The sequence below is a fragment of the Chanos chanos genome, chromosome 15 (genome assembly GCF_902362185.1).
Source record: "Chanos chanos chromosome 15, fChaCha1.1, whole genome shotgun sequence".
NCBI classification, from domain to species: domain Eukaryota; kingdom Metazoa; phylum Chordata; class Actinopteri; order Gonorynchiformes; family Chanidae; genus Chanos; species Chanos chanos.
This window is the reverse complement of record NC_044509.1, coordinates 9,175,022-9,187,365: the sequence shown is the minus strand read 5'-3', so window position 1 is coordinate 9,187,365 and position 12,344 is coordinate 9,175,022. Positions and strand designations below refer to the sequence as shown.

The window sequence follows — 12,344 nt, the reverse complement described above, 5'->3', positions numbered from 1 at the left end:
TCTTTCCTTCTTTCTTTGTCTCTTTCTTTCCCTTAGTTTTCTAATTTTCCATGGCCTCACTCTTTCACCCTGAACACTCAGCACAACTGGTGTGAACATCATAAAAAAATCCCTGGAGCAGTTTTATGGTAGCCATAATTATTCCTGAGGCTAAACTCTGATTAAAGCAACCTAGTTTGGTAAGCAGTGTTGGCTATTTTTTTTTTCCTTTTTTTGATGAGAGTGCACCAGTGTCATTTATGCCTGCTAGAAAAGGATTACAAGACGCTAGCTTGTTCAGTTAGCTGTAGAGTCATATTGTACCTTGTTTTAAAGACCCTGGGGTTGAGTGGAGGGGCCTGAATGGACTGAAAGGGGGTGGGGGGTGGAGTGGGGGGGTCGGGACTAGTTTGTGAGAATTAATCCGGCTCAAGCAACCGGAGGAGAGTCCATGCCGACACCCCTCTGTGGTTTTATGTCTGCACTGGGGGGTCGTAACTCTGTCCAAACATGCCTCAGGCCTTGATGGGGTCGTAACTCAACCCAACACTCCCATGCAAAGCTTTTCACACCTTCAAGCCAGCAGGTCCAGTGGGTCTTGTAGGGGTCCAAACAACCCAGGCCTTGTCCCATGGCCTTCTCTCTAAGTCCTAGTTCCTGACACAATGCCTTTCTCTTTCTCTCTCTCTCTCCCTCTCCCTCTCCCTCTCTCTCTCTCTCTCTCTCTCTCTCTCTCTCTCTCTCTCTTTCCTCTACTCTTAGCTTAGCAAAGACAAATGTTCATCTGTGTCCTCCCCATCTCCTTCAGAACCACTCAATAAACCTGCCAAAGGAATTCATTCCCCTGGCCCCGGTCCCTTCAATAAAACACATTTTACATGTCAGGGGTCACTTGTTGGGTTTTCACTATGAACAATGCAGTGCGATAGCATGCCATTCAGCAGTACAGGCTTATGTTTGCATTTGGGTGTTAGAGAGCACGCGTGTTAGGGTGTGTGTGTGTGTTTGTTTTTCAGACTGCGTCAGTCTGTTTGTACGAGAGCAGTCCGTTTTGAGCGTTTTGTTAAGTGTGACTGCTTTCTTGTGGTTGACATAATGTCTTCTGCCAGAAAATATGCGATCATTGTACCACACCATCTGAATTAAATTAGATGACGTGAATTTAATATATCAAAAAATCTGACCGCAAAGGACATTAATAATTCGAGAAAGAAACTTTAGGAAGACAGCTTAAGGGGCTACACTAAACAAAGTTCCATAAATGAAAGCACGAAATGCTTACATAGGCTATGAACTCTCAGGCAGCTAGCCCAGTAGCTGGTTTTGTGTATAGTCTACAGAGTTGGAATTTGGTCAGGGATACACAGCCCTGCCAAAAGCCAAGCCAAACAGATAGAGTCAGGCAGGACACGTCCTACAAGATACGGCATGTTCTCCTCTAGCTGTGCTGCATGCTGGGAGGAAGCCTCGGGCGCGTTTGATGTCTGCTGTTCTCATATTAATCAAGTCATTGCTTCAGAAAACCAGTCTGTGAGAGGGAGAGCAGGGTCAAAGGGCGTGACTGTGTCCAACAGCAAGAAGTTTCTCTCTCTCGTTTTGCTCCTCTGTTATCCCATCAGTGGACACATTTTTTTGTGTATATGTTCTCATAAGTTAGCATTAGAGAAAAAGTGCGTCATATCACTGTATGTCCTATCATATATAATATCATATCACGTCATATCCGATTGTGGCATATCGTGCTGTCTTGATAAAAACATTTACAAAAGTTATTGTGTTGAGAAGTTTTTAAATAAAGATTTCCACACAGTTCTCCTCATTTTACCTTCACATAGACTTGGTTATATTCTCTCTCCAGAGCATTCTTAACCACAAACCACAGAACATTGTTTTTAGAAAAGGAGAGAGAGGCAGAGAGAGAGAGAGAGAAAGAGAGAGAGAGAGAGAGAGGCAGGGTGAGAGAGACAGAGAGAGAGAGAGAGGGAGGCAGAGAGAGAGGGAGCCAGAGAGAGAGAGAGAGAGAGAGAGAGAATATATGTGTCAGTGGCAAGTAAGTAATGTGGAGCAGATCAGTAGGACACGTATGTGAGACACAGTGAGCTAGTTTCTCAGTGGAATTCCTCATCAAACACAGGAGCCTGCTGCCTAAACAGCCACACCGCTGAGAAAACCCAGTGTGAAAGCACCCCTCAGCTTTCATCCTAAATTAATCAGCCCACGGGAGGATTTTGCATGAAGCTAGCACTTTTTCCTCGAAGCCTTGCGCCCTAGATACCTACCTCAGACGGTGGCATAGTTGACAAGTGGAGTTAGGAACGGAGCTAGCGGCGGGGATGTAAAAATGCCAGAAACAGGCCTACGTTAATGTTATGGTTAGTGCTGTGGTTAGGGAGCACCCTCTGAGAGTAGAAGATTGTCAGTGGTTAGCACTTAGCATCCATGCTGCGGTTTAAGGATAGAGCGCTCAGATAATGGATTCACATCGGTAACATAATGCATGCGCTCAAGAGGAGTGAGCCAGAAATAGATGTTAGCTAATGCGTTAATAAATCTTTCATTTTAACGATTAAGGATATGTAAGTCTTTACAGTGTTTTACACCTCCAGTGTCAGTAATTAGGACATTTCTACCTGGCTGAAGTGTGCCAATAACCTTCATCATTCTTGGGCGTCTGATCAAACTGATGCATGGCTTTTTTTTCGTTGAAGTTCTTTGTATTATCTTGTGTGTGTGTGTTTATTTGTACTTTGTGTCTCCATGGTCCATGCGTTTATGTCTTGCATGTGTATTTGTGTTGCTATGTGTCCTCTTTTCATGTGTGAATTTCATAATGATAGCATGTATCCCAGTACTAAAATGTGGTGACTGAAATTGTACCCTCTGACTGCTGACTCATGGTCTACTTCTGTTTGTGTCTGTTCTCTTTTAGTCATGTCTGGTAAGTTGTCATCTCCCACTACATCTATCATAATGATAGTAACAGGAAGTGAGCCAAGCCCCACCCATCATCATACCATCATCACCCTCTATCTACTATTAAAATGTGCAGAGTTGTTGACATCAGCAACTGTGCTAACAGTAACGGGTAAAGCAAATATCTATCTGACTGAAAAGGTAATGATGTCACTGTCTCCTATCCACTCATTGTATCATAAATTGCTTTAACATTCATGTGACAGATTGTGCCAGTATTGCTGGAATGGGACTTATTACTATATGTTGTAATGTATTTCTCAGGCATACTTCTTTTCTTTTACTGAATAAAATTATATAAAGTGTTGCTTTACAAAATGCTTTTTTTTTTTTAAACAAAAAACAAAAACTGTATTCTGTTTCATTGTATGTCACCTGACCACACCCGACTGTCTCTCCTGCAGTGCCTCCTGCTTTTGTGGTTCGGCCCAGGAACCAGGTGGTGGGTGTGGGGAGAACGGTCACCTTCCAGTGTGAGGCCATGGGAAACCCCCAGCCGGCTATCTTTTGGCAGAGAGAGGGTAGCCAGGTACTCCCACAGTCTGCTGCACAGTCAGAGGAAACACACTTAGTCATCTGTGTTCAACCACGGCTTTTTCCTCCACAGCACTTAAGTGCATGTTACAGATGTTTAAGCCTTACACGTGCACACATCTGTCACTAAAGCTCTTTAAAGTGCATTCTTCTCTCTCTCTCTCTCTCTCTCTCTCTCTCCAGAACCTGCTGTTCTCCTACCAGCCCCCTCAGCCTTCCAGTCGTTTCTCGGTCTCTCAGACAGGTGATCTGACCATCACGTCGGTGCAGCGTTCCGATGGGGGTTTCTACAGCTGTCAGGCTCTCAACATTGCAGGCAGCGTTATCACCAAAGCCCTGTTGGAAGTCACAGATGGTGAGGAAGACCTTACAAACACCTGAAACATGTACCTTGTCATCCACTTAATTGTACCAAAAACACGCAACATAGGGCTAAAAGACGACTTAATTAATTAAAAAGAATTAATTAATGCGACGGATGGTCGTGCCCACGCAAACCCCAACGCTGAGGAATGGGTTGAGGCTTTTGTCATAGGTTGCTGTACCTCCTTCATTGTGTTTTTGTGTGTTTCTGTCTCATTTTTTCAAAAGTATTTGTTGGTAGATGGTTTTGTATGATATGGCATGTAAGCTGTCTGCTGTAAGTCTCTTTATTGGGCTTGGCCAGCCACACCATACATGCCTCGGCTGCTAATTGTCTTTGGAATGAATACAGGCATCCCTCCGCTTTGTGCGCACTGGCTTCGAAAGCTCCCGTTACCGTGGCAACGTGGTACACAACAAAGACTGACAGTGTCCTTGCCCACAATTCCTTTTTTCTTTTTTTTTCTTTTTTTCAATTTATCCCCCCCCCCAAAATGTATGCAGACATACACACACACACACGCACACACGACACACACACAAAACACACACATAAGTTCTGTTTTTATCTCGGTATTGTCAGATATCCAGCATGACCTCTTCATCTGCTGAATTCTAGTGACAGGAGAGATGAGAAAAGTAATAATTACAGTAGTTATTAAAAACATGATATTAAAATTGAGGATCTGCCTTGAAGGTGTATAAAAATAATTGCACCTGTACCCCCATCAGTAGCAGCAGCTGCAGCAGTAGAGTAGACTGGGTCCTGTAAAAACAGCCTGTATGGGTGGCTGTCCTGGTTATGAACATATATTATCTTAATGAACATAATTGCCAGGGGTTGGAGCATGCAGTGTCTGTCTATGCTTAGAGCGAATCAGTAGCTGTTTTTTAGGCTACAGGTAATGATATGGTAATTTTAATGCTCTCTCTCTCTCTCTCTCTCTCTCTCTATCTCTCTCTCTCTGCCACTGCAGCAGAGACACTAGCTGATGGGAAATGGGAGTCACACTCTCTATGTACACTCAATTACACTTAATGGAAATGAAACAAGGATGGAGCATGTTTGATTTAATCTGCCAAGTACTTCGTGTTCCACTCTGTCTCGCATTTCTTCCACTGGCCAGTCCTTCCCCCACTCTCTGGGTGGCGCATTTGTATGTTAATGGCTGGCTGTCTTTGCCTCAGGCTGTTTTTAAGGTGTCCCCCCCACCCCACTTCAACCGCTTTTGAATCTCAAGAATTTTTTTTTTTTTTATCCCCCACTCTAGCTGCAGAGGTGGGTGAAAGTGAAGTCTGGTGTCTAAATGATTTTCTTTTTTATTAGGTAGGCTTAGAGGTTTTTTTTTTTTTTTTTTTTTGGCTGAGGTCAGCTCCTGCTGCCAGATGATTAGCTAGTTGCTTCAGGCTTCTATAAATCCAATCTCACTTTTTTTTTTCCACTGCCACCCACCAGGGTCCAATTTATTTACTTTCTCCTAATTTTCTCCTTCTATTGTTCACAACATCCTTCTTTGCATTCATTATGCTGTTTTCTTCTCTTTCTTCTTCCTCTTCTTTTCTCCACCCTGTTCGATTCTGACTCTCCTTTTCACTCTTGCTTTTTGGAAACAGTGGTTTCGGATCGACCTCCGCCCGTGATCCGACAGGGCCCGGAGAACCAGACGGTGGCAGTGGATGGCACAGTGGTTCTTAATTGCCAAGCAACAGGAAACCCCACCCCAACAGTGCTGTGGAGGAAGGATGGAGTTATAGTTTCCACCCATGATTCTCGCATCTCTCAAATGGATAACGGCGCACTGCAGATACGCTACGCCAAGGTTTGGACTGATGGAATTTTTCAACACATGCACACACACACACACACACACACACACACACACACACACACACAGACAGACACAGACACGCACACAAATCACTAAGACTATGTTACATCTCTGCCGCTGCTGTCCAGGACGTTTGATGCCAACACCAGACATCTCTGAATCCTTTCAGTCACATTACCTTTGCTTTCTCTCTGCTGTTCATGGACTGGCATATGGGTGAATACACTGTGCCTTTTAATGGAGTCTGTTTGTGTGTTGCACTCAGCTTGGAGACACTGGGATGTATACCTGCACGGCCTCCAACCCCAGTGGAGAAGCATCGTGGAAGGCGCATCTGTCAGTGGAAGGTATTGTCTCCCTCTCTTACTGTAAACCAGGGATTAGAAACTCTGTGCTGTTCTTGGAGCAGTAATTTATTTAGACAGTACTGAGGCTTTAGTGCATGTCATTCAGTGTCCATAAACAGAGCTTGATGCGTTCAGCTCCATGTATGGTTTCTGTTCATCAGAGTTTGGAGTTGTGGTGCAGCCTGGCAGACCCACAGACCCTAACCTGATCCCCAGCGCTCCCTCCAAACCCGAGGTAACCGACGTCACTCGCACCTCCGTCACGTTGTCATGGAAGGCCAACCCCAACGGAGCCACGCCCACATCTTACGTCATTGAGGCCTTTAGGTGAGCTCTTTTACTGAGCGCGCGAGTGAGTGAATGAGCGAGTTAACGTTAGGTTTCTGATGATTTTAATGCCTTTTTTCGACTGTCTAAGCTCAAGCTCATCTGTTCTCGATCTCTCTGCAGTCACGCCTCTGGGAGTAGCTGGATTACCCTGGCTGATCATGTGAAGACAGAAACATTTGTGCTAAAAGGTCTGAAGCCTAGTGCCGTTTATCTCTTCCTGGTGCGGGCAGCCAATGCCTATGGCCTCAGTGACCCCAGCCCAATCAGTGATGTCATCAGAACTCAAGGTCTGTAATATCTACGAGAGATCAAGTTCACTTTACTTTTCTTCTGGAGGAGCGGTGATAAATTATTGACAGTTTCTTCAGTATTTATGGATCAGCTATACTTGTCTCATGTAGTCTGTAGATTCTGAATGCTACTTCTTACAAAGCTGACTTCTGTGTTAGTGTTAGTTTTAGTGTTAGTTTAGTGTTGTACTTGTATAGTATTTGTATTTGTATGTTGTATTTGTATGGTGCACCAACACACCAAGAAAAATTCCTTGTAGGGGTAAACCTACTTGGCAATAAACCAAATTCTGATTCTGATTCTGATTTTAAAGAGAGAGTAAACTTTGTAATCAATTGAAGTACAAATGACTTATAGATTAGGTTTGTCTCACATGCTTATGCTATTTCTTGTCAACATTTCAACGTTTGTCCACAGACACTCCACCCACCATCCAGGGCGTGGACCATCGGCAGATCCAGAAAGAGTTGGGGGACGTGGTGGTCCACCTGCACAACCCTACCATCCTGTCGTCCTCCTCTGTCAGGGTGCAGTGGACGGTGAGTGGCACGACCCCCTCGGTGGACACCCATAACCATAATTCGATTAGATGCGCTGCAGCCCCTCTCCCTCCCCGCCGCAGATCCATTTCACGTCTGTCCGATTTTCATGTTCGACTGCGAGTCTGTTTTCTTAGAAAGCACCCCAACCCCCCCCCCCCTACGCCACGGGCCTAGGTCTGTTAGTAACACTCTGCTCTTTGTTAGAGCGTGTACGGAGCATGTTAAGAGCAGAACTCAGCAGCATGTGTGTTTGTGTGTGTGTGTGTGTGTGTGTGTGTGTGTGTCTGTGTCTGTGTGTCTGTGTCTGTGTCTGTGTCTGTGTCTGTGTGTGTGTGACGCTGCAGTTGTGGCCACACTATGTGGACAGATTACCACAGCTCTGCCCGAGTCCTTCGGCCCTGCACCCTAATGGAGACCACCTGTGCTGCCAGAGCCAGTTTTTATCAGCCGAGCTGAAAGAGGTCGTTTAAACATTCTCAAGCGGGCTTGAGTTTCTCTCCCCCACGAAGGCTGCAGGGGCTGAGCTCACCCTGATGAATGAGCTGACATACACACATGTCAGAGCAGCCTTATAAACACAGACACACAATGTAAATAATGGGACCGGAAAAAAAAAAAAAAAACCTATAAGCAAGATTGAGGCGAAGGCATCCGGATGACCGTTGTCAATAAAATTTGGCCAGAGATGTTTTGAAGTCTTGAGAGAAATATGCTGTATTCGTGAACTAATGAAGTCTGAAGACACCGCGCGACCGTGATATCGTGCCGTCGACTAAAAGCTGATGAAGCAATACGCTCCCAGCAGAGCAGAGGAAATGTGAGTAATGCCTCTAGAACAATCAGCATATGAAAACCAGATTAACATGTATGGTCCAGATACATCGATTTTAACAGTTAGGTCCACAGAGAACGTCCTGCTATCATTATCTTGACAAATCCTTTCAACAATGAGCGCTGACGTCTTCCAGCCAGTTTTTCTTATCAGCTGTTGGTATTCTGGGCCAATACTTATTTCTTTTCGGTATTCTGGGCCAATGCTTATTTCTTGCTTTTCGTTTAGTTTTATTTATTTTTTTATTACATTTTTTTCTGGTGCTAAATGTGTTGAACATGCGGCTCTCTCTGGGGGTTGTGTAAGGCGACCTGCAGCGGTGTCCTAACCAGTACCAGGATCACAGGAAACGGCTTGTGCTGACCTCATGCTGCGGTCGACTCTCGTAAGGAAGGGGTCCGGGGGGGGTGGGGGGGTTTGGACTGGGGGTGTGGAACCTAAGATCTCCCACAGGGCCGGAAGGCCAACGCAGCCCGCAGGCAGATACCCTCTCTGAGAGGATGTTCCGGTCGCCACGGTTACCAGCCCACAGCTGTCTGAAGTGGGGTTATTTATTGATGCGCAGATTGCTCTTAGTCTGCACCACTGACAGAGAGCTGTGTACATTCTCCATAATTATGGCTCTTGTGCGGGAGCTCAGATTAGACTTGGTTTGGTCGCTATGAATAGACATGAAAAACGTTTCAGACCAGAAAATGTCTTTCTGTGTCGTTGTCTTACTGTGCATTCGTAATGTTACTGGACATCGCAATCTCATGTCTGTGTGTGTTTATCTATTTCTACCTCTAGGTGGAACAGCAGTCTCAGTACATTCAAGGCTATAAGGTTCTGTACCGGGCCTCCTCGGAGTCGGGGGAACCGCTCGGACCGTGGGGCGTGTTTGAGGTTCGGACCCCGGGAGAGGATGGGGCGGTGGTCCCTCAGCTCAAGAAGGGGGTCACGTACGAATTTAAAGTGCGACCGTTCTTTGACGAGTTCCAAGGCGCGGACAGTGAAGTGAAGGTGGCCAGGACTCTGGAAGAGGGTGAGCAAACAGTGACGCGGTGTTAGCGTGTAAACCTTAAATAAAGAACTGTGGACTTTGATCTGACAGGAGGGTGAGGAATAAAATGAGTCTCTCATTCATTATTAAAACACTTCTCCCTTCAGTACGTCTAATACATAACAAACTATTGGACAAGCCTCATCAAACAGCCATTTATTTTTTGTGTGTGTGTGTGTGTGTGTGTGTGTGTGTGTGTGTGTGTGTGGGTGGGTGGGTGGGTGGCTGTGTGTGGGTGGGTGTGTGTGTCTGTGTGTGTTAGTTTAAGGTGGTTTTTGAGCATGTTTCTGGATGTGCACTTTTTCATTGCGACAGAGAATTCATGGAACGCGAGATACAAACTGTGTCAAATTGATTTCTCAGTCCTTCCATGTAGACCCAGCATCAGAATACTGACTTGGTTGATTTTTTTTAATTGTATTTAATCACAAAGAGATTAACCACCGTGCCCTAAAGCACAAGTGACTCACTCTAATTACACTCAGCAGTGAATTACTGCCTGCACTGACAAAGCACAGCAACTTTAAGATTAATTCCTCTCTCTCCACAAGAATAAGCAGCAAATTGGGCTTCCCAGTCGTTTCCTGATAACATAAAGATACACACTTGCTGTAGGGCTCACTGTCTGTGGGTTTATATAAGCCTTCGGAAATCACTTAATGTGCAATAAATTGTATGGTTAGAGATAAAGGTGCTATATGGGCATAGATTTTGGCTTTGTTGTTTTTTGGGACTAAGAGAGCATGTTGCGCTGGATGAAAAAGAGAGGGTCGCCGTGGGTGAAAATGATGTTTTTGTTTAGTTTTTGCCGGAGTTCTGCTTTATCTCACGGACTGCTCAACTGTTTTAGCTCCTAGCGGTGCCCCTCGAGACGTTACCGTGACGAAGAGCGACACCAATGGGACAGCCATCCTGGTTGCTTGGCAACCACCTCCAGAAGAGGAGCAGAATGGAGTAGTTCAGGAATATAAGGTAGAAAAGAGAGGAGAACAGGAGTGACTCTCATTGTGTGACACACAGAAGGGCCTGTGACTGCTTGTCATACGTATGATGGTGACAGAAAAGAGACATGTGGAGGAGTGAGACAATGGAAGCAGTACATCGCCACCTAGTGGACTATGCTTCATTTGTTTTTCTAACTCTATTGTGGACCGTATGCTTCAGTCAGTTATATTGTTACTGCTGCTTAATCAGCTAAGAGCCAAAGTGTTATTGCTGTATGAGACTTTTGCTCTGATTGTCTGGGAAGACCTGAAAACATGTAACAAGCCCTGGTTTTGTCTCACTCCTTCTCGTTCTCCTTTCTCTCTTGTATTCCCCGTAGATTTGGTGCCTGGGCAACGAAAGCCGTTACCACGTCAACCGTACAGTTGATGGCTCTACTTTCTCAGTCGTTATCCCTAGTTTGTCCCCCGGCATCCGCTACAGCGTGGAAGTTGCCGCTAGCAACGGTGCTGGCCCTGGGGTCAAAAGTGATGTCACATTCTTTCAGCTGGGTGAGAACTTAGTTTACACAAACACACACGCACACACACACGCACGCACACATGCTATAAGAATATATAATGCAATTTTTGGATAGTTTTTATTCATCAATAGGAAACTTTTTCTTATTAAGTTGAAAAGTTTATTTTACTGTTGTGACAATTTGACGTTTTGTGTTGCTATGATGATAACAGGTGTGCATATCGACATATCTGCGTCAGCGTTTGCATACTTGTGCATTCATGGCATGCTCACATCATGGTGTCTTTAACAAGCCGTAACGTGTGTCTTGATTCATCAGCTTTAAATACAGAGTCATTAAGTCTGCAATCAAATAATTGTAGGCCATGCATAACGACTGTGTTTTGAAGTTTCCTATTGCATGACAGCACCACTTTAAAAAAAAGCATTTAACGCTGTTTGCTCATCCTCCTCTGCTGTTTTCCTGGGAACTGTTGAGTGGAGGTGTGTACAGAGCAAAACAGTAATCTCACAAAGTTGTCTGACTTGTCATAGTTTGTGGTTCACTATGACACCGGTGGCATGCACAGACTAATGTTGAGTCCTAAACGTTTTCCACTATTCAAATCAAACCTTTACTGAGTCTGCCTCAACCGTGAGCTCGCAGACACAATGAATATTTAGTCATGGTTACACTTAATATTTGCAACCCCCCCCCCAGTTCACTTAAACACACTTTTTTTTTTCAATCTGTGCTCATTCTATTTGCTGTCACATCTTGCTTTCTTATTCCTCCTCTCCTGTTCACGTTCGCTCTCCCTGTGTTTTTCTCCGTGTGTCAGACTCTCAGGGCCACGTCATTGATAACTGGGAGGACAGAGACACACTGTCTCAGCTCTCTGACGTGGTCAAGCAGCCGGCCTTTATAGCGGGGATAGGGGCCACGTGCTGGGTGGTCCTTATGCTCTTCAGCATCTGGCTATATCGACACCGCAAGAAGAGGAGTGGCCTAAGCAGTAGCTACGCTGGCATCCGCAAGGGTATGTCTGTGTGTGTGTGTTTGTGTGCGTGCGTGTGTGTGTGTGTGGTGTGTGAGTGTGAATTTGTGGTGTGTGTGTGTGTATGTGTGCGTGTGCATGTGTGTGTGCTTGTGTGTGTCCCTGGATGCATGTGGTTACATACTGCTGTGCCTATATGCTTTTGTAAAAGACTCTAGGCGCTCTGTGTGTGTGTGTTTTTGTGTTTAGAAAGTTTGGCACACACAAGCACACCCTCAGACGCAGACAAAGATGAATGAGATAAATTCCATAATTGAGAGGATGTTTAGTGTCCTCTTCGCTTCGATTAAAATTAATTAAGTGCCTCCTCCTCTCACAGGATTGATACTTGCTTGAAAACAGCATCAGGAGAAGGTGCAATAGAGCAGTTTGTTTCTGCTCAACAACTGCTTGAAAAGCCTCGTGAAAAACAGCAGATTGAATTGTGATAATGACTGAGTAGCAGCCTTATATTTGATGGTTGAGTTGAGGAGCATATTCACTCAGTAACAGTGGAGTTTGCTGACGCTTAAATGGAATTTGGCTCAATATTTGATCAGATACGATCATGAACGAGCAGTATGTTTCCTCTGTAAGAACACATGAGAATTATGTCAGCATCATTTTGTTTAAATAAGAACTTTAGTTTAAAAAGTAAACTATATAACCCTCGCAGGGCTGTCTAATGCGAAATTATTTTAGTAATACTTAGACTATTAAGTCAGTGTTCCCCATATTCTAGCATCTATTTCCTCAAAATGTAGCGATCGTAAGCCCTAGTAACAGCTTGCTGACATGT

At 44.8% G+C, this 12,344-nt stretch overlaps 1 protein-coding gene across 1 annotated transcript in view; it reads left to right on the top strand.

The window, feature by feature from the left end:
- Window positions 1-12,344, top strand: part of LOC115828167 (roundabout homolog 1) — an 82,558-nt gene that overhangs the window by 62,795 nt on the left and 7,419 nt on the right. Inside the window, exons 7-17 of the mRNA XM_030792098.1 lie at window positions 3,357-3,481; window positions 3,670-3,841; window positions 5,464-5,669; window positions 5,944-6,025; window positions 6,187-6,352; window positions 6,476-6,642; window positions 7,064-7,185; window positions 8,810-9,044; window positions 9,913-10,034; window positions 10,387-10,558; window positions 11,351-11,548. Of these exons, the coding sequence (XP_030647958.1) occupies window positions 3,357-3,481; window positions 3,670-3,841; window positions 5,464-5,669; window positions 5,944-6,025; window positions 6,187-6,352; window positions 6,476-6,642; window positions 7,064-7,185; window positions 8,810-9,044; window positions 9,913-10,034; window positions 10,387-10,558; window positions 11,351-11,548 (1,767 nt within the window). The remainder of the gene's footprint in view (window positions 1-3,356; window positions 3,482-3,669; window positions 3,842-5,463; window positions 5,670-5,943; window positions 6,026-6,186; window positions 6,353-6,475; window positions 6,643-7,063; window positions 7,186-8,809; window positions 9,045-9,912; window positions 10,035-10,386; window positions 10,559-11,350; window positions 11,549-12,344) is intronic.